Source organism: Glycine max, chromosome 11, assembly GCF_000004515.6.
Source record: "Glycine max cultivar Williams 82 chromosome 11, Glycine_max_v4.0, whole genome shotgun sequence".
NCBI lineage: Eukaryota > Viridiplantae > Streptophyta > Magnoliopsida > Fabales > Fabaceae > Glycine > Glycine max.
The window spans coordinates 9,830,044-9,853,758 of record NC_038247.2 but is presented as its reverse complement, the minus strand read 5'-3'; the positions used below and the strand labels follow the sequence as shown (position 1 = coordinate 9,853,758).

The window sequence follows — 23,715 nt, the reverse complement described above, 5'->3', positions numbered from 1 at the left end:
AACCTTTCCTCTTTATATAGGAAGGAGTGGAATACCTACTGCCACTCTATGACTACGACGTTGATTCAATAATAATAATAATAATAATAATATATAGTATGCTGTCTATTGCTGACTTAGAAGACTGAGTAAACACCATGCATCTGCCTACCTTGTTTGATAAAAATCCTGTTGACTTGTTCCACACGTGTTTTTCTTACTTTGCCAATAATGTTGATTATAATAAAAGACGGCTATGTCTTTTATGCGACATTTTTTAACAAGAATATTAGCTCACATGCAAGTGATCTACTGTTGTATGGTCAAAGATAAAATAGTATAGTATAGTATTTTGAAAAAGGGAAAGCACATAATGTTCTTCACACACGAAGTTTCATGGAAGGACACGAAAATAAAGAGTTAAAACTTCCGGGAATGTTGAATCCGCGCGCATTATTTTTGTCTAACATCTCTTATATCATCACAAATAACGCTTTAGGATCAGCTGGAAAATATTAATCTAAATAACTAAAAGTTGTTTTGTTTCCTTCTGCCAGTCACTGACTTCCACAGTACTCTTTCTCAAGAATTCAGCGACCAAATTTTCCCTCTTAAACCGCACGCTCTACAGCGATGATCCCTTGACCTAAATGTCCATCCTAGCTTCATTAATTAGGCAAGCGTTGTTCAATTCTACAAATTTACACATACCCATATGCACCTCTTAGGAATCATCATGGTGTGCCAATTTACTACATTCCAGCCTCATCATTTTGTTGATCACCCCATTTAAAAGAACTTTGAACCTTTTGAATCTCATGCAAGACACTTTTGGTAATTGGCGTGGTCATGATATATAGTGTAAATGAGATATTTCTGGCTATTCCACACTTATGATGAAATTGATCATGTATATCCAGCGGCAGAGGAATCTACTTAATTAACTCCAAAATGAATGGCCAATACGGAAATATCTTATGTGAGAAATGAGATTCTTTAATTTGTTAACCACGGCTTTATTTTGAACTATTGGCAAATTTTTTGAAAAATATTAAAATTTAATTTAGAAATGAATATGGCAATTATAGAATGAAAAAGATAAGGAGTTAATAAAATATCCAAAAACGTTTTTGTTGAAAAAACTCTTAGAAACACCCACTCAAAGAATAACCCCAAAAATCACTCTCACGTGAAGAACATTTCCCACAAGAATATTGATTATTTATCCTTGTTTGAAAATCAAGATTTTAATAGAATTAATAAATTAAGATTTTGACTGATATACACACAATCAATTGAACATTAAACATTTTTGGCTAGCTAGTGGCAACCTTGTGCCGATGAAGGAGATTGCAGATTATGCATGTCGTTTATTAGTTTAAGTTTTGATGATTTCATACTTGTATATATCTCTATCTGGATGTAATTCGTTCTTTCAATTTTTGAATTGCTAGATTTTATATTTAAGGCTCATGATAAGGAATCAGAAGCAGCAAACAGAACAGGAACAATAGTTACAAAGCCAAAAACTAGGGTGCAAGGAGAAGAAAAGCCCAAAAGAAAGATTTCAAAACCATCTTACCTCAACAACTATGACTATGCATGAGGAAATGGACACAGCTAGTACCGTAATCTACTTGGTTGATGCTTGTAATCTTGCTTGGTTGATGCTTGTCTGCCAATAGGGGACAAGCCTAACAAATTAGGTTATTGTAATATTCCTATCACATGGTTCAAAAAACATCAAGAGCATTCAAGTTTGTCAATTAATTCTCATCAGAACATCAAATGGTACATATAAAAAACAATATTGTATTTATAATCGTAAAGGAAAAATTGTAATTCAATAAACATCTCAAAATAAATCTCAATTTAATCCTCTAAGAAATCCTACACATGTTCATTCTAACCCCAATTGCGATAAACGTATCCCTTACCTCTAAGCAGACTCACGTGTACATTGTGATAGTAATAGCGACATCTCTAACAGTTTCCTGAGATTTCTCCAATTTTTCCTCCGACTGTTCTGATAGGGTTCCCAAACGTCAGAGAGAAGGAGAAGAGATTGAAGCCTCCATTTTGTAATGTCTTCGTGCGATTCATTTTTCTCTCTCCACGAAAATTATTTCGCAAATCTCAAAGGTGAAGGTGTGTGGAATTAAATCTTGAACCTCATATCAAAATTTCACAATAATCCAATGGCTACGAGTCCAAGATCATAATTTTACTGAGACAGTTTTGGGTTTCTATGGAAAAAAAAGTTGCGATAAAAAGAATTTTTCTCTCAACTCCAATATCTTTTCATAATTCCCAATAGTGAGAATGTTCGTAAATGAGTTCCAACCACGGTGCTCAAATTTCATGACAATCCAATGGTGAATGGGTCCGAGATCATCATTTTTCTGAGATAGGTTTGGAGGTATGCGAGAAAAAGAGAGGATTTTGGGAGGAGGAGTGGAGAAAACGAAATTGAAAAAAAGATGAGGCATCGTCAGTCTAAAAACTGATCTAACACGTCTCTAGCTAGGGTACTTACAACTTATCATTTACTCTATTTATTTATTTTTATCATTTTATAAAAATAAACTCTATTTTATTCCCTATCAAATGAATAAATAAAATACTATTTTTATTTTCTCTCAAACTATTATTTTAATTAATAAATTTATTTCTCCTTATTTATTTGATTATAAAAAATTTATCATTTTTCTAAAGCTCTATTTATTTACAAATAACAATCCTTTTTAAATTAGTTTAAAAAAAATGAAATATTATTTGATTAGTTTGTCATTTGAATGTATACACCCAATCTATAATGAGATAAAAGTAAACATAATAGTTAAAATAGAAAGAAGAAAAGGCAATACCCGAATAAAATTAAGAAACATGCAGATGCTTGTAACATCAAGCATTTTGCAGACCGAAACGCTCTTTGCATATATAGTATTTGCGAAGCCTAACTTATAGCAACATCACAAAAGCATAACACCACATATGGTGCTGGAAAAGACTGTTCTTGTATATGATTAACAGTATAGAAAGTTTGTGCACATTTTTTTATTGATATGAACTATGAAGCTTAGATCGATTTTATAGCGTTGGTTCAGGATTGGGATAAAGGATCAATGGATGCTTGTTTTGAGTTGTATTAAATGTTGTTGTGGTGTAAGGCGTTGGGTACGTGAACTCCTTTACCCTAAATCCTCTACTTTAATGAATTTATTTTGCTGATAAAAAAGAAACACCGTAACAAAAATGGGTCATAATTAAACAAATGATAAATTACAGCAAACATCTAAGAAACATAAAATTGTGAATGTAGGAAGAGGTAGAATGACTTGAAACAATGGTCCAGTGTTATAGATGCAGCTGCGAAAACACACACGCGCACACACACACATATATATATATATATATATATATATTAAGGAAAAATGTTATTTAGCACGAATTTTTATTTTCGTTTTCATGCAATTCGTGCCTGATAATTTTCTAACAGAGGTAGGAACGAAGACCCACCACCTGTGACTCGAGAGGAACATCCGCGAAGGAATATCACGCGACCTAGGCACTTGGAGAGTTATGTATAATTGTCCAGCACGTGACTGCATGCATGCATGACAATAGATAGTTAAGTCATGACTTGTGAACCATGGGTTAGTTCGTTGAACCATTGGTTAATTAGTTGAGCCATTGGTTAGTTAGTTGCAACGGCGTAAGCTGTTAGTTAGAAACTGTTAGAGTTGTTAGCTATCTGAAAACAGTGTAAACCCATTGTATAAAAACTTGGTGCATATTCGAATAAAGCAGAGAAACATTTCGAGAAAGCTAGCTTTAGCGAGGAGGGACCTTGACCTCGAACCAAGTAAATCCATCGTTCTCGCTTACCCACCTTCACCAACGCACAACAGAGAGTTCCCCCCAAGAATTCGTGAGAGATTCAAAAGTGTGTGATCAAAGAGGTGCTTAATTAATCTTTTCATCTTTTATATAATTTCTTGCTTCCTTAATTTTCACATTCAGAATTCAAGCTATATCCTCATGTACCTTTAGTTTGCCTCATCACTTAATTAAGTTTATTTCTGTTTGGATGTGTTTGACCATGATTTCATATGGATGTGTTTAAATCCAGCACATCTTTTCTCTGTTAGTTTCTTTAATTGCTACATTGTGTAGTGCTAATAGTTTGCAGGTTCGTATTATTTCTATTTTCTAGCCACACGATGAGAACAAACTAAGGGTGAGCTTTATTATCATTAACTTAAACAAAACCCCCCAATATAAATGATAAATGTTATGCCTACGTTATTTGTATATTTAAATCACATAATAATTATCTAATTTGTTTCTCTTTTATTGCTTCTTTTGAGTCAAAACAATAGGAATTTAGCCTCTTCTGAGTTTTTATCCAGAAGATGCTAAAGTTGATCAAATTATAAGTAATTTTGGTTGTATTTTTTTGTAGAGATACAGCAGAGGTTTGGAAGAATATTGAAGTATTGGAGTGTCGCGCTCAACGCAATAGTCTCGCTTAGCACATCAGGATAGCTCAGTCCAAAAAGCCTACTTAGTGCAAGAAGTCATCTTGAAAGTCAGTTGCCATGTGCAAGCGCATTAAGCACGCATCCTATAGCTTAGCGCGTGATCACTTAATCTAGTTGAACATGTGTGCTTAGCGCGAGCATCACACTAAGCGCATAAAGGAGGTTCTAATTGGTCATCAAATGGAAAGATATTTTGAAGACAAAGGCATTCATTCACAACATCCTTCAAGTTGAAGAAAGGAGGAAGCAAAGGAAAACAAAGGAGCCATAGCCAGTGGAAGAAAAATCTATTTCCAGAGCTCTGACCGATCCATTTCATTCTATTTCTCTTCCATTTTCTTTCCAGAGCTCTACAAACCAAACTCTCTTGATATAATGATTCTAACTATCTATTTAATGTTATGATGATATTATTGTTCTTTTCTATACTTATTATCATGCTGATCATCCAATCTCATGTAATGTTTTAGGATTTTGACATTGGAAAATATTCATATTCTAAAAACTTGGAAATAACATTTAGGTGATCTATATCTAGGGATATAATGATATTATTTAGCCTGATTTATGCATCTCTACTCGTAATACAAATTATTTGATATAACTCTTAAGGGATTAGGAACGATATTAGGTGATTTAAGCTCTTTTACTTGAGGGGTCATGGTTAGAATATATTAGTGGATGTGGGTAATAATCAATTTAATGTTAAATAGAGAAAAATTATTTAGGATTACATCAAGAGTAGTTTAGATAGACTGAGCTCCCAACACGTCCCATAACTCATTAGCAACGTCATTTCACAACTCCGAGCATTTGTTTTGTTTTTAGTTAATTTACATCAATTTATACTTATGCATAATCAGTGAAAAAGATTTGATTTGATATATATACACTCTAAGTACAAGAGTCATATATATACACTCTAAGTACAAGAGTCTCTATGAATTCGACATTCAGTCTTACCGTTTTATTTATTACTTGAACAAATTGATACATTTGTCAAAGAATTAACAATAAGATGCACAGTAAATTAGTTAGCAAACATAATCAATTTGTAAATGATATCACTTTATCATAACCAAAAGTTTCTTTCATTCTTATCATAACAATAACAATATATAGAAGCTATAATCAACCGATACACATCTTTGTTTCACCTCTCAGTCCAATGGGACCTCTTTAGAATAAAAGAATAATCAATACCCTCTAAGTCAAATTAGGACCTCTTTAGAATAAAAGAATATCAAAGAAAAACCAAATAATTATTTACAAAACCAATGAATAAACGAATTTCATATTATTTACTAGAGCTATAAAGTCTTCTTTCTTTCTTGAGAAAATTCTTGAACCATTGCGCTGAAAGCTTTTGGTATCTCTTCAAACCATTTTTGTAATCCACGAAGATCATCCCAAAACGTGATGTATAACCTGAAGACCATTCAAAATTGTCGAACAAAGACCATACATAATATCCCTTCACATTTGCGCCATTCCTACATAATGTAAAAATTAAAAAAATGAAGTTGGAATACAAAATAACATAAACCTTTTATACAAATAAAATATTAATTACTTACCTAATTGCGGATTGAAGATAAAAGAGATGACGGTAATGATAATCAATTCTGAAGGTATCTATAAGAGATTCCTCAAGTGATAATGTTGGTTCATTATACTCATTTATACCTATAAATTAAGAGAAGGTAAAATATAAGTAAGGACACATTATCATTTGGTTAGGAAAATTAAAAATCATGTAGAATAGTATATGTCAGTGCAATAAAGGAAATCAAGTATTTAGAGAAGTGTTATTTACCATTTTCAGTGATGTAAATCAAAGGATTATTGTACTTTTCTTTGGTATATAATAAAAGGTCACGAATTCCTCTTGGATAAACATATAACCAATCAGAAGCAATCTGCATAATTACGAAAAAAAAAGAGTTAGTTTTTATATTTATCAAAAGTAATGATTTAACTAGAAGAACATTTGCATGTTTTGGTGTATACACACACCTTTATTCCAATAGGTTTCCCATCACGTTCATCTGTAATAATCAATCAAAAGCATAAAAGGCAAACCATTGTCAGCCACAATCATATTTAATAATGAATACATGCAATTTAGGGAATTGATAGAATGATAGACAATTGAAGTCCTTACATGCAGGAGTGACAAGAGAATCTGTTAAGTAGCTAGGACGGGCTTCGCTTAGATCAGGTGCGTCAGAGGCATATGTTGTAGAGTAATAGTTTAGGCCAATAAAATCAAATGAACCAATAAGTAGTTTGGATTGCTCTGCAGTAAACTTTGGTAATCTTGTCCTCACAAGTGATCGCATGCTGTTGGGATAGTCTCCAGATGTTAATGGATCCATAAACCTGAAATAAAATAAATTAGTTGTCAATTCAATTTTTTTGTTCAACAGGGCATGCATTCTCAACATCAAATAAAGTTACATAAAGGGAAAGATCAACTCTTACCATCCATACATGAAGTCAATTGCTCTTTCTGTAGCCTTTTGATCAGATTTGGTATCTCTGAGCGGCAAAAACCAATTAGCTACCAAGGTTATGCCTATCACACCATTTTGAGATGCCTGCATACATTGTATTTAAATATTTAGTTAGAAAACAAAAATGTCAAACAACCTTTATGAGAATTTCCTTTTTCTAATTCCTGGCTCAAGGTAAAGTTTAATAAGGCAAAGTGAACCTTGTAGCATATCTAAAAGATTAAGAACAAATAAACTAACCTGGTACTTGGTCTTGTACACACGAACAGCAGCTGCATGAGCAAGAAGTTGGTGATGTGTAACCAAGTAAGGCTCCGTTGAAGAATCACCACCAGTGCAATTCAGATTCATCCATGCAGAACAACGGCCAGGTGCCATTCGCCCATTTGCATAGCCATTTTGGCTGTAACTCCATGGCTCATTCAATGTAACCCAATACTTCACCCTATCGCCAAATTCCCTGAAGCAAAGTTCTGCATAGTCTCGAAAATCTTTCCTGAAGATCAATATATGTTTGTTAGACAAATTATATTCATATCTAGATGTTAAATATAATGTGCTAAGTACACAAATAAGCTATGTATTAGAATTGAAACTTACACTATGCGCGGACTTAAAAAGCCACCATACTCATCTTCTAAAGCTTGAGGAAGATCCCAATGAAAGAGAGTTACAAGTGGTTGTATACCTGTAAATGTTAATATCTTATTAACTATGATTCTTAACAATAACGAAATATTAAAAAATTAAAGTCGAAGTACGCTGAAGTTGAATCAATTGAGTATAATTAAATTCTAACCATTAGCTAGTAGCTCATTGATAAGGTTGTTGTAATAGTTGATTCCTTCTTGATTGATACCTCCACTTAGCTTTCCTTCTGTAGATATATAGTTTAATTAGAAAATGGTTAATGGGTAACATCCAACTAGGGAAAATTTATTTCAAATTAGTCATTGGGTGTAAGCAAATTAACTTACTTGGGAGAATTCTTGACCAAGATATGGAAAATCTATATGAATCTAAATTCATATCCTTCATCATCCCAACATCTTTCTTGTAGTTGTGATATGAGTCAATTGCCATGTCTCCGTTGCTTCTATCCATGATCTTTCCTGGATAATTATGGGTGAAGGTATCCCATACACTTGGTCCTCTACCACCTTCCTTTGCTGCCCCTTCGAACTGGTACGAGGAAGATCCCGCCCCAAATATGAACCCTTCTGGGAAACTCTTCCGATTGAGTGAAATGTCAATAATGGGTGAAACTGTATTAACTGATTCTTCTTCGCATGTAACTTTGGAAGATTTAACAAGAACAAGAGTAACGAGGCCGAGAAGGAAATAGCCCTTGAATGCCATATTGTGTGATATGTTTTTCTTAGTTGATTGTTTTGGTGTTCTCTATCTCCGAAACCTTTCCTCTTTATATAGGAAGGAGTGGAATACCTACTGCCACTCTATGACTACGACGTTGATTCAATAATAATAATAATAATAATAATATATAGTATGCTGTCTATTGCTGACTTAGAAGACTGAGTAAACACCATGCATCTGCCTACCTTGTTTGATAAAAATCCTGTTGACTTGTTCCACACGTGTTTTTCTTACTTTGCCAATAATGTTGATTATAATAAAAGACGGCTATGTCTTTTATGCGACATTTTTTAACAAGAATATTAGCTCACATGCAAGTGATCTACTGTTGTATGGTCAAAGATAAAATAGTATAGTATAGTATTTTGAAAAAGGGAAAGCACATAATGTTCTTCACACACGAAGTTTCATGGAAGGACACGAAAATAAAGAGTTAAAACTTCCGGGAATGTTGAATCCGCGCGCATTATTTTTGTCTAACATCTCTTATATCATCACAAATAACGCTTTAGGATCAGCTGGAAAATATTAATCTAAATAACTAAAAGTTGTTTTGTTTCCTTCTGCCAGTCACTGACTTCCACAGTACTCTTTCTCAAGAATTCAGCGACCAAATTTTCCCTCTTAAACCGCACGCTCTACAGCGATGATCCCTTGACCTAAATGTCCATCCTAGCTTCATTAATTAGGCAAGCGTTGTTCAATTCTACAAATTTACACATACCCATATGCACCTCTTAGGAATCATCATGGTGTGCCAATTTACTACATTCCAGCCTCATCATTTTGTTGATCACCCCATTTAAAAGAACTTTGAACCTTTTGAATCTCATGCAAGACACTTTTGGTAATTGGCGTGGTCATGATATATAGTGTAAATGAGATATTTCTGGCTATTCCACACATATGATGAAATTGATCATGTATATCCAGTGGCAGAGGAACCTACTTAATTACCTCCAAAATGAATGGCCAATACGGAAGTATCTTATGTGAGAAATGAGCTTCTTTAATTTGTTAACCACGGCTTTAGTCATAGCCTGTTAGATATTAATTAGAAAAATAATAATAACAAGTTTTATGAGCGTGGAATATGCAAGTTGTAAGGTTGTGAGTTACAAAGTCTTGAATAAGCAATTATGTGAACATTTAATATTCTTGAATAAGCAAATTTTGTGAGTGGTCACTCTATTTTAATATAAATAGGGGATCATACTCTTGTATTTGGTGTGACAAATGAAATAAAATCTTCTTCTTCTTCCAACAAAGTGGTATCAGAGCATGTGTATTATAGCACCATTGCACGAACATGTGTATTGAGTGAAACTGGTTCACTTGCGGCCATTTCTATTGCTGGTAAAAGAAATATTAATTGCCATTAGGAATCATTTTGCTGTAGTGTGTTCGGGCAGAAAAAAATCATTAACAATTAATTTAAGGACCCTTTGGGATGGATGGAGAAATGAACAAGTGATCCAGTATGATCACGTCATCTGTGATGTGTTCCCAAAATCACCTTGCATGGATGATCTCAAAAGCTGCCAAATGGTTATGGTCGTCCCAGATCGAGGAATAGCAGCTATTTCTAACAGTGATTGTATACCTATAATTGTTAATATTTAATAAATTATGATAATTAAAACCAAGGCAATATAATAAAATAAAATTAGAAGTACACATAAAGTTGAACCAATTGAGTTTAAATTCTAACCATTAGCCACTAGCTCATGGATAAGTTGTTGTAATAGTTAATTCCTTCTTGATTTATACCTCCACTTAGCTTTCCTTCGGTAAATATATAGTTTATTAAAAAAAATAGTTAATGGGAAATTAACATCCAACTAGGCAAAATTTAGTTCAAATTAGACATTGCTTTGTTTGCAATTAACTTACTTGGGAGAATCCTTGACCAATAAATGGAAAATCTATATGAATCCAAATTCATATCCTTCATCATCCCAACATCTTCCTCTTGTAGTGGTGATAGAGTCAATTGCCACGTCTCCCTTGCTTCTATCCATGATCTTATCAGGATAATTACGAGTGAAGATATCTGTTACTACACAATTCTTACTCAAATTCATCTATGCTGATTCATTTATTTACTCATGTTTGTACAGGTAATAACAAGCTTATGTGATCCTAACAGAATTGATTCTCCACTAATAGCAGACTTTATACCTCCACTAATATCCTGAAATAGCACTACTGCTATTCGATCCTACAGAGGCTACACAAAATCATCAAGATATGAAGGTCTGTTAGTGCTCCTCTTGGGCCTGCTGTCATGAGCTTCTGCTGCAGCTTCTTCCTATCAGAATTCCTACTACCACGCCATGACAATGACGATTTGATTTGAAAATAATAATATATGCTACCGTTGACTAGTGGACTGACTAAACACTATGCACGTGCCTACCTTGTTTGATACATATATTCTTGCTGACTTTTCCCGAGCGAGTTTTTCTTACTTTGGCCATTTTCCTAATGATGTTGATTAAGTATAATAAAAGAAAGGCTTTCCTTTAGACGACATTGTTTAACAAGAAAATTAATAAGCGCACATGTGATCTTAATTTGTGTGTGTGTGTATATATATATATATATATGTGTGTGTGTGTGTGGGGTCAAAGAGACAAAACAGTATTTTGAAAAAGGGAAAGCGCATATGGTTCTTCACACGAAGTTACGTGGAAGCTAGTAACACGAAAATTATTAAAAAAAAAAAAAAAAAGGCTGCAACCAACAACTGCACTTCCTTCCGCCTCCCCAATGAGATGCACTACGACATTAGTTTGTTCTTAGCAACGAATATTGTAGTCAAATCAATGCTTGACTAATTACATAACCTATGGTGCAGCAATATTATTTCTTAAGGACTATTAGGGCTTTCATCATATGTGTGTGTGTGTGTTCATTCGTGTTATTTGTTTCACCATTTCCACAACAATTAAATAGCAGGACAGTCACATTCGTAAGGCTTCCTGTGGCCCCGCCCCATCTATAACTGACTTTCTGTGATTTGTAATCAGTACTCTCTCATGGTTAACCTAGCTACCATATGAAAACTCGAGCATCTCTTTACTTTTTTATCAATTTAATTTTCTATTTCAATTTACCATACCAACCTTTAATTTAATTTCCATATTACTTTTTTCTTCTTACTCTTTCTTCTCTTCAAATATTTTTTAATTTCAAGTACTTTATTTATTGTTTTTATGGTAAATTTACGATTTTCATGTAATTATTCTCAACTTAATCATTTTCTTTGATTCTTCAAACCTAATTATTATTATATTTCTTTTGATTTCCTTTATCAATTTCTTCAAACTTGGTTTTAAATTTTTTTTCTCACTATATATAAGAATTGTCCGTTGATGTAGTGACTAAAGTTCACATGTCCGTTTTTATTCTAGCCACACTGAGTTTTACTATTATTAACTTTCACAAAAATCCTCCAATATAAGTTGCAGTAAATTAATAAATACTGTATAATCAATTGCAAGTGAAATCAATTGAAAATATAGAAACTAATTTTGATAGGTTTTTAAAGGAGGATAGGAAAATTGATTTGGAAAAAACTTTGAAATGTTCAATTCATCCCCTTTTGAGCACATATATATTACCCATATTGTCATCTATAACAGAAAGAATTTGATTCTAAGTCCTCACATTCCATTGAGAATTCAAACTAAGTTACTCAATAACATTAATATCAACCCTGATCATATTAAATTTCATTCTCAATACTAGGATGCCAAAACTTATACAGATATGTTATGATAGTGTTCATAAGAATATATTTATATATGTTTAAATCCATACATCTTTTCTTATATATCATTGATTTTTTACTATAAGATCGGTTCAATGATTTAGTGCTAATAGTTCGTAGGTTCGTTTTAATTCTATTTTCTAGCCACTCGATGGGATTAGAGTGAAAGTAAGCTTTACTATCATTAACTTTCACAAAATCCCCGAACATAAGATTCAATAAATTATCAAATACAATCAATTGTAAATTAGTGACATCTTTATCATAACGTTTTTTTCCTTCTTATTGTAACATTAGTAGCAATTATCACCAAATTAATCAGCATCTCTATTTCCCTTATAAGTCCAATAGGACCTCTTTAGAATAAAAGAATGGTCAAATAAATCTCTATAGCCCCTCTAATCCAATAGGACCTCTTTAAAAGCTTGTAAAAAAAAAAGAACAATCTAATAAATCTCTAGCTATTTCCCCTGTAAGTCCAATGGGACCTTTTTAGAATAAAAGAATAACAAATATATATCAAATAATTATTTACAAAATATAATTATTTGATAAACAAAGTTCACAACACTATTTATTGGAGCCATAAAGTTTGGTTTCTTTTTTGAGAAAATCCTTGAACCATAGTGCAGACAATTTTTGGTATCTCTTCAAATCATTTTTGTAATCCACGAAGATCATTCCAAATCGCGATGTATAGCCCGAAGACCACTCAAAATTATCAATCAAAGACCATACATAATATCCTTTAACATTTGCGCCATTCCTGTATATATATCAAGTTTGTAAGTTAAAAGAAAATGAATTAAAAACTATTAACTTGTATAACAAATTAACATAAACTTATTATATATAATAAAATATTTACCTAATTGCTGATTGAAGATAAAAGAGATGACGATAATGATAATCAATTCTGAAGGTATCTATAAGAGATTCTTCAAGTGATAGCGTTGGTTCATCATATTCATTTATACCTATAAATTTGTAAGATATAAGTTAGGAAAAAATTTTAATAAGTTACGAAAATTGAAAAATCATGAATAATAGTATACAACATTGCATTGAAGAAAATTAACTACATATAGACGAGTATTGCTTACCATTTTCAGTGATGTAAATCAAAGGATTATTGTACTTTTCCTTGGTATACAATAAAAGATCACTAATTCCTCTTGGATAAACGTATAACCAGTCTGAAGCAATCTGCTTAATTTAAAAATAAAAAAAAAAGTTAGTTGTATATTTTATCAGAATTAGAAGTTAGAACCAATAGAGTATTTGCATGTTTGGGTGCGTATACACGTACCTTTATTCCTATAGGTTTTCCATCACGTTCATCTGCAATAAGTCAATAACATAAAATACAAACCATTATCATCCATGATCATATTCAATTGTCTATAGATGTAATTTTGGGAATTGATAGAATGACAGAGGATTGAAGTCCTTACATGCAGGAGTGACAAGAGAATCTGTTAAGTAGCTAGGCCTAGCATTGCTTAGCTGAGGTGCATCAGAGGCATATGTTGTAGAGTAATAGTTTAGGCCAATAAAATCAAATGAACCAATAAGTAGTTTGGATTGTTCTACAGTAAATTTTGGCAATCGTGTCCTCACAAGTGATCTCATGCTTTTTGGATAGTCTCCAGATGTTAATGGATCCATAAACCTGAAATAAATAAAAAATAATTGTGAATTCAACTTTTTTGTTTAACAAGTCATGCATTGTAAACATCATATATATATATATATATATATATATATATATATATAACTTTTTTATAATTACTATAAAAGTAACTATTTAATTTTTTAAAATCTAATCAATCACTAGATTTTAAGAAAATGAATGATAAAAATAAGAAATAATTTTAAAAGAATTATTCTTAAAATAAATTATTTGTTCATATATATATCCCTAAAGGCCTTCCATTTATTGTTTGAGAAATGCGTAGAAGCCTTCAAAAGCTAAGGATTGTGAATCCTTATTATATCAAGGTATAGTATGATAAATTAATACTACTTGTCAATTGTATTTATAATTTGACTATTTTAGTGCAATAAATGCCTATGTATTTTGAAGAAACCAAAGTTACATAAAAGGAAAGAGGAATTCTTACCATCCATACATGAAATCAATTGCTCTTTCTGTAGCCTTTTGATCAGATTTGGTATCTCTGAGCGGCAAAAACCAATTAGCTACCAAGGTTATGCCTATCACACCATTTTGAGATGCCTGCATACATTGTATTTAAATATTTAGTCTATAAAACAGAAATATTAAACAATCTCTGAGTAATTTCTTTTTTCCTAATTCATTGATCAATGTGAAATTTAATATGGAAATGTACACCCATAACATATCTAAAAGGTTAAGAACAAATTAACTAACCTGATACTTGGTCTTGTACACACGAGCAGTTGCTGCATGAGCAAGAAGTTGGTGATGTGTAACCAAATAAGGCTCCGTTGAAGAGTCACCACCAGTGCAATTCAGATTCATCCATGCAGAACAACGACCTGGTGCCATTCGTCCATTTGCGTAGCCATTTTGGCTGTAACTCCATGGCTCATTCAATGTAACCCAATACTTCACCCTATCACCAAATTCCCTGAAGCAAAGTTCCGCATAGTCTCGAAAATCATTCCTGGAGATCAGCATATGTTTGTCCGAAAAATTATATTCATACCCAGATGTTAAATAAGCTTAGCACACAAATAAGCTATGTATTAGAATTGAAACTTACACTATGCGCGGACTTAAAAAGCCACCATACTCGTCTTCTAATGCTTGGGGAAGATCCCAATGAAAGAGAGTCACAAGTGGTTGTATACCTATAAATATTAATATTTTATTAATTATGATTCTCAACAATAAGGAAATATTAAAAGATTAAAGTCGAAGTACGTTGAAGTTGAATCAATTGAGTTTAATTAAATTCTAACCATTAGCCACTAGTTCGTTGATAAGGTTGTTGTAATAGTTGATTCCTTCTTGATTTATGCCTCCACTTCGCTTTCCTTCTGCGGGTACATAGTTTAATTAAAAAATGGTTAATGGGTAACATCCAACTAGACAAAATTTAGTTCAAATTAGTGATTTATTGTAAGCAAATTAACTTACTTGGGAGAATTCTTGACCAAGAAATGGAAAATCTATATGAATCCAAATTCATATCCTTCATCATCCCAACATCTTTCTTGTAGTTGTGATATGAGTCAATTGCCACGTCTCCATTGCTTCTATCCATGATCTTTCCTGGATAATTATGGGTGAAGGTATCCCATACGCTTGGTCCTCTACCACCTTCCTTTGCTGCCCCTTCGAACTGGTAAGAGGAAGATCCCGCCCCAAATATGAACCCTTCTGGGAAGCTCTTCCGACTGAGTGAAATGTCAATAATAGGTGAAACTGTATTAGCTGCTTCTTCGCATATAACTTTGGAAGACCTAACAATAACAAGAGCTATGAGGCCGAGAAGGAAATAACCTTTGAATGCCATATTGTGTGATATGTTTTTCTTAGTTGATTGTTTTGATGTTCTCTCTGCGAAACCTTTCATCTTTATATAGGAAGGAATGGAATACCCGCTACCACACTATGATCGACTACGACGTTTATTTAATAATAATATAATATATACTACTGTCTACTGTTGACCAAACACTATGCATATATATGTGCCTACCTTGTTTAATATATTCTTGCTGACTTTTCCCATGCGAGTTTTTCTTATTTTGTCCATTTTCCCAACAATGTTGATTAGTATAATAAAAGAAAGGCTACGAATTAGACGACATTTTTTAACAAGAAAATAAGCGCACATGTGATCTTAATAATTTGTATGGTCAAAGAGACAAAACAGTATTTTGAAAAGGGGAAAGCCCATAATGTTGTTCACACGAAGTTGCGTGGAAGCAACTAGTGACACGTATGAAAATAAAATAGGCTCCAATCACATCTGGCTGGACCACCTGGCCCTCTAACCACAGACCCATCAGCTAGCCAACCAGAACCTCGATTATGTTCTTAGCAATGATAGTGATCAAATTAATGCTCCTAGACTTATATAACCCCTAGTGCAGAAATATTAGTTCTTAAGGCTTATTAGGACGCAAGAAGCTTTCGTGATCATGCTCGTGTCGGTTTCCACATTTCCACAAAAGATCGCAGGCAGTGGCATAGACATTTGTAAGGCTCCCCATGGCCCCCCATCTAGGCTTTCTGTGATTTTTAATCATTCTCTCATGAATCACAATTAACCACCTACCAATACCATATAAAAACTCGAACATCTCTAGTTAAGAGTATCTTGCTTCCAATTATGTTACGCTACTAACAATTGTTCTCCTCCATTATATGAAGATTATTCAAAATATGTTAGGTACTTAAAATGAAGAAACATCCCAGCCTGTCACCTGGGCATATCCTTATGTTGTCATTCTCCTCATTTACCTAAAAGGGGTAAAAGAAATTATATGGTAGAGTAATAATTTTATCTATATTATTTTATGTTATTTTTATAATTAAATTAAAATTATTGATTTATTTCAAGTCTTTTTTTAGTTTAAATTAAGATGTATCATGATTAAAAAATATTATCAAATTGTTTGTTAGTTTTTTATGTATTATCTTTATAAGTTCATATTAGATGAATGTTTAATTGGCTGTGACATATCAATATGGAACGAATCTGAGTCAAAGACTTTAAATGTTTTTTTTAACAGAATAAGAAACACAAATAAAAATTCAAATTATAAATAAAATGAAATTAAATGTTAGAATATAATAAAGAAGGTAAGAAAATGTATGTAAATTTTAATATTGAATAATATTTTATTGATGATAGACGATAATGATAAAACTAAATCACTTTTTCAAGACACAAAATATAAAATTAAATTATAAATTTAAAATCAATATTTTATAAATATATAACTAAATTAAAAATTTAAAATAAATGTGATAGATTTCTCATAGTTGCTCAAATTTGATAAATTCCAATCGGGATGTAATATAAATTCGTTTCTTTTCAACCTAAAATTATCTCACCTTATAAATAGATATTTATATTTTATATTTTATTAAATTGAATTAAAAATAATAACATTAAAGTAAATTAAATAAAAAAATGTGATATATCTTTCTAGATTTATTAAAGTTATATGTTAATCATTTAATGTAACAAAATATATTATTTTTTATAAAACTGTGAATTTTTATATAACATATATTTTTAATTTCGAATACTTAAATATAAAAAAAGATCATATTTATTGTTTTGCCCTAGACTTATACATCTCAGGATGGAGCCAAGATTCCAGGAACGACTTCAATGGCATTGGCGACAAAATGGTTAAGGCCGTCCCAGAACAATTATAGCAGTCATTTTAAATTAAGATAGATGGGGGGAAAATAACGATTTATGATACGGGTGTATGCACAGGACCACCGTGATTCATTAGAAGCTGTTGAAGCACTTACACAAAAACTTTCCAAGACCTAATGTGTCAATCGCATTCATCAATGACTACTAATTCCGGGAGTTGGGTGTATGTTTCCAATTACCCGTTTAAATAATTTTCCTTTTACAATCTACAATTCTTTTTTCATTACTTTTTGATCAATTTTTTTTATTTCAATTTATAATAACAACCTTTAATTTAATTTGCATATTACATTTTCCTCTTCCTCATTATTCTCTTCAAATATCTGTTAATTTGCATATTATTAAATTTACGGTTTTCATGTAATTATTATTCTCAACTTAATCATTTTCTTTAATTCTTTAAACTGAATTCTTATTATATTTCTTTTAATTTCCTTTATCAATTTCTGAAAACTTGTTTTTTTTTCTCTGTAAGACTCCACTGCTTCTGCTTCCAGATGTACATCTGGAAGCAAGAGCTAGCATGCTAGCCAGTGTTCGTAGGGATATACTTATATGTTTAAATCCGATAAATGTAGTGCTGATAGCTGTCAATATCTTTGGTTTTTTTACTATAATATCGGTTAATTGATGTAGTGCTAATATATAGTTCGTGGGTTCGTTTTATTTCTATTTTCTAGCTACTCGAGGAAGATCATAGAGTGAAAGTGAGGTTTAGTACTGTAGTTAAATTTCACAAAATCCCCGAACATAAGATGCACTGATGCAGCAAATAAACAAATATAATCAATTGTAAATGACATATTTATCATAACATTCATAACGTTTCTTTCCTTCTTATTACTGTAACATTAGCAGCAACTATCAACAAATCTACATCTCTATTTCCCTTCTAAGTCTAATAGGACCTCTTTAGAATGAAAGAATGATCAAATATATCTCTATTTCCTTCTAAGTCCGATAGGACCTCTTTAGAGAAAAAAAAAATCTAACAAATCTCTATTTCCCCAATAAGTCCAATAGGACCTCTTTTGAATAAAAGAATAATAAATAAAAATCAATAATCAATTTACCAATATAATCATTTGATAAACTAACTTCACAATACTATTTACTAGAGGCATAAAGTCTGGTTTTTCTCTTCAGAAAATTCTTAAACCATAATGCAGAGAGTTTTTGGTATCTCTTTAATTCATTTTTGTAGTCCACAAAAATCATTCCAAATCGCGATGTATAGCCTGAAGACCACTCAAAGTTGTCGAACAAAGACCATACATAATATCCTTTAACATTTGCGCCATTCCTATATATGTAAAGTTTATGTTAAAAGAAAATAAATTAAAAAAACTATTAAGTTGTATGACAAAATAAAATAAACCTTTTATATAACAAATATTACTTACCTAATTGCAGATTGAAGATAAAAGAGATGACGATAATGATAATCAATTCTGAAGGTATCCATAAGAGATTCTTCAAGTGATAATATTGGTTCATCATACTCATTTATACCTATAAATTTGTAAGATATAAGTCAGGAAAAAAATTCAATAAGTTACGAAAATTGAAAATCATGTACAACGGCATTGCATTGGATCGGAGAAAATTAAATACATATAGACAAGTGTTACTTACCATTTTCAGTGATGTAAATCAAAGGATTGTTGTATTTTTCTTTGGTATACAATAAAAGGTCACGAATTCCTCTTGGATAAACATATAGCCAATCAGAAGCAATCTGCATTACGAAAGACAAAAGGTAAGTTTTATAATTTATAAGAATTAAAATATCGAACTAGATATAGTGGAGCAGTTGCATGTATTGGTGGGTATACACGTACCTTTATTCCTATAGGTTTCCCATCACGTTCATCTGACAATCAATAAAAAAACATAGAGACAAAAAAAAATCATTATCATCCATGATCACATTCAATAATGTATATATGTAATTTAGGGAATTGATAGAATGATAGAAGATTTAAGTTCTTACATGCAGGAGTGACAAGAGAATCTGTTAAGTAGCTAGGCCTGGCATTGCTTAGTTGAGGTGAATCAGAAGCATATGTTGTAGAGTAATAGTTTAGACCAATAAAATCAAATGAACTGATAAGTAGTTTCGATTGCTCTGTAGTAAACTTTGGCAATCTTGTTCTGACTAAAGATCGCATGCTTTTTGGATAGTCTCCAGATATTAACGGATCCATAAACCTGAAATTAATTAGTAGTCAATTCAACATTTTGTTCAAGAAATCATGCATTCTCAACAAAAGAAAAGTTAGAGAAAATAATAAGTTTCCCTTATAAATTCCTTTCAAAAGATAATTAGGATTATGAATCCCAATGTATCAAGGTATAGTCCAATAGACAGTACTTATGCATTGTATTCATTTATTGGTCTTTGGTGCAATAAATGTATATGCATTTATATGAATCAAAGGTAGATAAAGGGTGGGAGGAGGAACTCTTACCATCCATACATGAAGTCAATTGCTCTTTCGGTAGCCTTTTGATCAGATTTGGTATCTCTCAACGGCAAAAACCAATTAGCTACTAAGGTTATACCAATCAAACCTTTTTGAGATGCCTGCATACATAGTTTACAATTATTTAGTTAGTTTTTAAGAGTAAAATTAAATGTAAAATAACCTTCATAATTTATATTTTGCATTTTTTATAATTTCTAGCAATGTAAATTTAACAAGGTAAAGTTTATCTATAACATATCTAAAAGGTTAGGAAAAATTAACCAACCTGATACTTGGTCTTATACACACGAACAGCGGTTGCATGAGCAAGAAGTTGATGGTGTGTAACCAAATAAGGCTCCGTTGAAGAATCGCCACCAGTACAATTCAAATTCATCCATGCAGAACAACGACCCGGTGCCATTCGTCCATTTGCATAGCCATTTTGGCTGTAACTCCATGGCTCGTTCAAAGTAACCCAATGCTTCACCCTATCACCAAATTCCTTGAAACAAAGATCCGCATAGTCTCGAAAATCTTTCCTGAAGATCATTGGTATAGGTTTGTTCAATAAATTACATTCATATATATCTAGATATTAAATATACTAGACACATAAATAAGCTATGTTTTACAATTGAAACTCACACTATGCGTGGACTTAAGAAGCCACCGTACTCATCCTCTAATGCTTGGGGAAGATCCCAGTGAAAAAGAGTAACAAGTGGTTGTATACCTGTAATTGTTAATATTTAATTTGATTATGATTATTAACAACAAGAGAATATGATCAAACTAAACTGGAAGTACAGAAATTTTGAACAAATTGAATTTAAATTCTAACCATTAGCCATTAGCTCATTAATAAGGTTGTTGTAATAGTTGATTCCTTCTTGATTTATACCTCCACTTAGCTTTCCTTCTGTGGATATATATTCATAGTTGAATAATATAAAAAAATTGTTAGTATGAGTAACATACAACTAGGCAAAATTTAGTTCAAATTAGTCATTAATTGTAAAGCAATTAACTTACTTGGGAGAATTCTTGACCAAGAAATGGAAAATCTATATGAATCCAAATTCATATCCTTCATCATCCCAACATCTTCCTTGTAGTGGTGATATGAGTCAATTGCCACGTCTCCGTTGCTTCTATCAATGATCTTACCAGGATAATTATGGGTGAAGGTATCCCATACGCTTGGTCCTCTACCACCATCATTTGCTGCACCTTCGAACTGGTACGAGGAAGATCCCGCCCCAAAGATGAACCCTTCTGGGAAACTGTTCCGGTTGAGTGAAATGTCAATAACAGGTGAAACTGTATCTGCTTCTAATTCGCATGTAACTTTGGAAGTGCTAACAAGAACAAGAGCTATGAGGCCCAAAAGGAAATAAGCGTCGAATGCCATATCTTATGATGTATTTTGCTTAGTCGTTTGATGTTGTCTCTGCAGATGCTTTCCGGTTTCTTTATATAGGAATGAATACCCACTTGCTAGCACACTATGACAGTCCATATGATAATAATATAATATACTACACTATTGTTGACTTAGTAGAGTGACCAAACTTTGAACTTACCTTTTCTGATAAATTATTGTTAACTCTTCCCACGTTTTAATTTTTTTGGCCATTTTCCCAGTAAAGTTGAATATCAACAAAGGCGGCTGTCTTTTATTCATTGTTTAATTTAACAATAAAATAAAACTCTTACTATGGTCTTCATCATATCATCTTATTCTCTATGGTCAAAGTCAAAACAGGATTTTGAAAAAGGGTATGCCCATATTGCATTTCGCATGAAGTTACCTGGAAAAGGAAAAAAAGGACAAAAACTGAGTTCTTTACGGAATCTTGAACTTGCAGTTATGTCCAAGAAACCTCTTGTACCATCACAAGCAACAATTTACGACCAGATTGAAAATATTTATCAGAACAATGGTATTTTAAATTAAAAATATTCGAAAATCCGTAGAGAACTTCTTCCTTCTTTGATTCTTCTCGTGATTTCTTTTTACCATCATTTAACATAACTATTTTCTTCTTATATTTTTGTTCTAGCAAGAGTATATTTTTCCTTAATTTTTTCTCTTTTTTTTTTACTATGCCTCTTTGCTTTATTCTTTACCTTGCATCTTTCTCAACAAAGACATTGTTGGAGATCTCGTATTAACTAATATAAGAATATAAAATTTCGTACCCTATTGCCCAGAGGCTTTTCGCTATGCGAAGGTATGTTATATGCAGCCTTACCCTTGCATATGCAAAGAGGCTGTTTTCGGATTCGAACCCATGACCAACAAGTCATCAAGGCACAACTTTACCGCTGCATCAAGGCTCGCCCTCATTAACTAATATAAGAATATGATCAAATTAAAATATATAAGTGAAATAAATTCAAGTTCAATATATTTTAAGATGATATCAAAACTTATTCTAATAATATATCAGTTAAAGATACATTCTCCTTGAAATAAAATATGTGTTAGATATCTCATATTGATTATGGTCAAGAATATATAAATGTTGACAATTCTCATCGACCAACACTACAAACAAACAAAAAACTTGATTTAGCCATTGGAATTCGGGGACTGAAAACTATCTGTGGCAAATAGAAACTGATTCAGCGACCCCTTCTTTCTGTCTAGTAAGCAATTTTGAGATTCTGCGATGGCATTAGAGACTGACTCGTCAGTCGCAAACAAAACTAACTCACGTCAGTGGCTAATCTGATTGCGAAAATATTTCTTATTAAATGGGATTTATATATAATACTTTGCTACGGGGTTATTCATCTGGAGAGTCAATTAAGATTTAGCAACCTAGTTTTTCAGTGACTAACATTCTAAAATTATAAAAAATAAGCTAAAATAAAACATTATCGTCTGTCCTACTTTGCAAATGACACTGAGTCATTATTATAAAGTAATTTTCGACCAAAACCTTCAGTCAGTGATATATTTATAAAAATCTATGCAATAATTATAACATTTCAAATTCACAAAAATCTAAAATTTAATATTTTAAATATGATTAAAATAGAAATAATAATAACATAATAATTATATGATTTTTTTGCTGGGTTGAGCTAGCTCAAACATAAGTTCTGAGATACATAAAAGCCCAACCTGTTTTATTCACTGTCCAATTTCAGTTTCTCGCATATTGGGGAAAAGGAAAAGCCCGTGAACAACTTTAAGCAATTCGGAAAACCCTTCCACCAAAGGTTCGCATTTTCAATGCAGGTTGAAGAAGTTTAATTGTCATTTATTCTAGTGACGAATTCGTTGAGCGATTTTTTATTTGGCATGTTGGAATTGTAATGCAAGTCGCCAAATACATCAAAATTTGGGCCACCAATGACTTCATGCTATGTACTAAATCCAAGTTGTGGTACTACCTATTTCATTTCATTATATTTTAATTTTTGTTTACTTGTATCGGTAATAAATTGTCACTCTCTTCGTAATGTATTAAAGGGCAGAGTTGCTAAAAATGTTGAATGAATAAAATGGTTCTTTATGAGACATTTATTAATAACCATAATTGATGATCAACTTTGATTTGAAATATTGAATATTGTTATGACCTGTGAAAGCCTAAATACGAGATACAATACACGGATATGATACAACACAAATACCACGATATGATA

General features: G+C 32.0%; 3 protein-coding genes across 3 annotated transcripts; all 3 read right to left on the bottom strand.

The window, feature by feature from the left end:
- Window positions 1-5,591: 5,591 nt before the first annotated feature.
- Window positions 5,592-8,450, bottom strand: LOC100776708 (cyanogenic beta-glucosidase). The gene is made up of 10 exons (XM_003539003.5): window positions 8,017-8,450; window positions 7,839-7,916; window positions 7,640-7,727; window positions 7,280-7,535; window positions 7,008-7,123; window positions 6,688-6,905; window positions 6,540-6,571; window positions 6,340-6,442; window positions 6,101-6,209; window positions 5,592-6,016 (listed from the first exon to the last, which is right to left on the bottom strand). Exons 1-10 carry the CDS (start codon window positions 8,396-8,398, stop codon window positions 5,821-5,823), a joined length of 1,578 nt encoding a protein of 525 aa, XP_003539051.1. The 5' UTR covers window positions 8,399-8,450; the 3' UTR covers window positions 5,592-5,820.
- Window positions 8,451-12,449: 3,999 nt separating this feature from the next.
- On the bottom strand, window positions 12,450-15,751 carry LOC100776174 (cyanogenic beta-glucosidase). The gene is made up of 10 exons (XM_003539002.5): window positions 15,319-15,751; window positions 15,141-15,218; window positions 14,942-15,029; window positions 14,587-14,842; window positions 14,315-14,430; window positions 13,646-13,863; window positions 13,501-13,532; window positions 13,295-13,397; window positions 13,060-13,168; window positions 12,450-12,957 (listed from the first exon to the last, which is right to left on the bottom strand). The coding sequence occupies exons 1-10, from the start codon at window positions 15,695-15,697 to the stop codon at window positions 12,762-12,764; spliced, it is 1,575 nt and encodes a 524-aa protein (XP_003539050.1). The 5' UTR covers window positions 15,698-15,751; the 3' UTR covers window positions 12,450-12,761.
- Window positions 15,752-18,395: 2,644 nt separating this feature from the next.
- Window positions 18,396-21,557, bottom strand: LOC100784723 (cyanogenic beta-glucosidase). The gene is made up of 10 exons (XM_003537896.5): window positions 21,088-21,557; window positions 20,897-20,974; window positions 20,701-20,788; window positions 20,339-20,594; window positions 20,056-20,171; window positions 19,578-19,795; window positions 19,426-19,457; window positions 19,220-19,322; window positions 18,988-19,096; window positions 18,396-18,887 (listed from the first exon to the last, which is right to left on the bottom strand). Exons 1-10 carry the CDS (start codon window positions 21,464-21,466, stop codon window positions 18,692-18,694), a joined length of 1,575 nt encoding a protein of 524 aa, XP_003537944.1. The 5' UTR covers window positions 21,467-21,557; the 3' UTR covers window positions 18,396-18,691.
- Window positions 21,558-23,715: the final 2,158 nt, after the last annotated feature.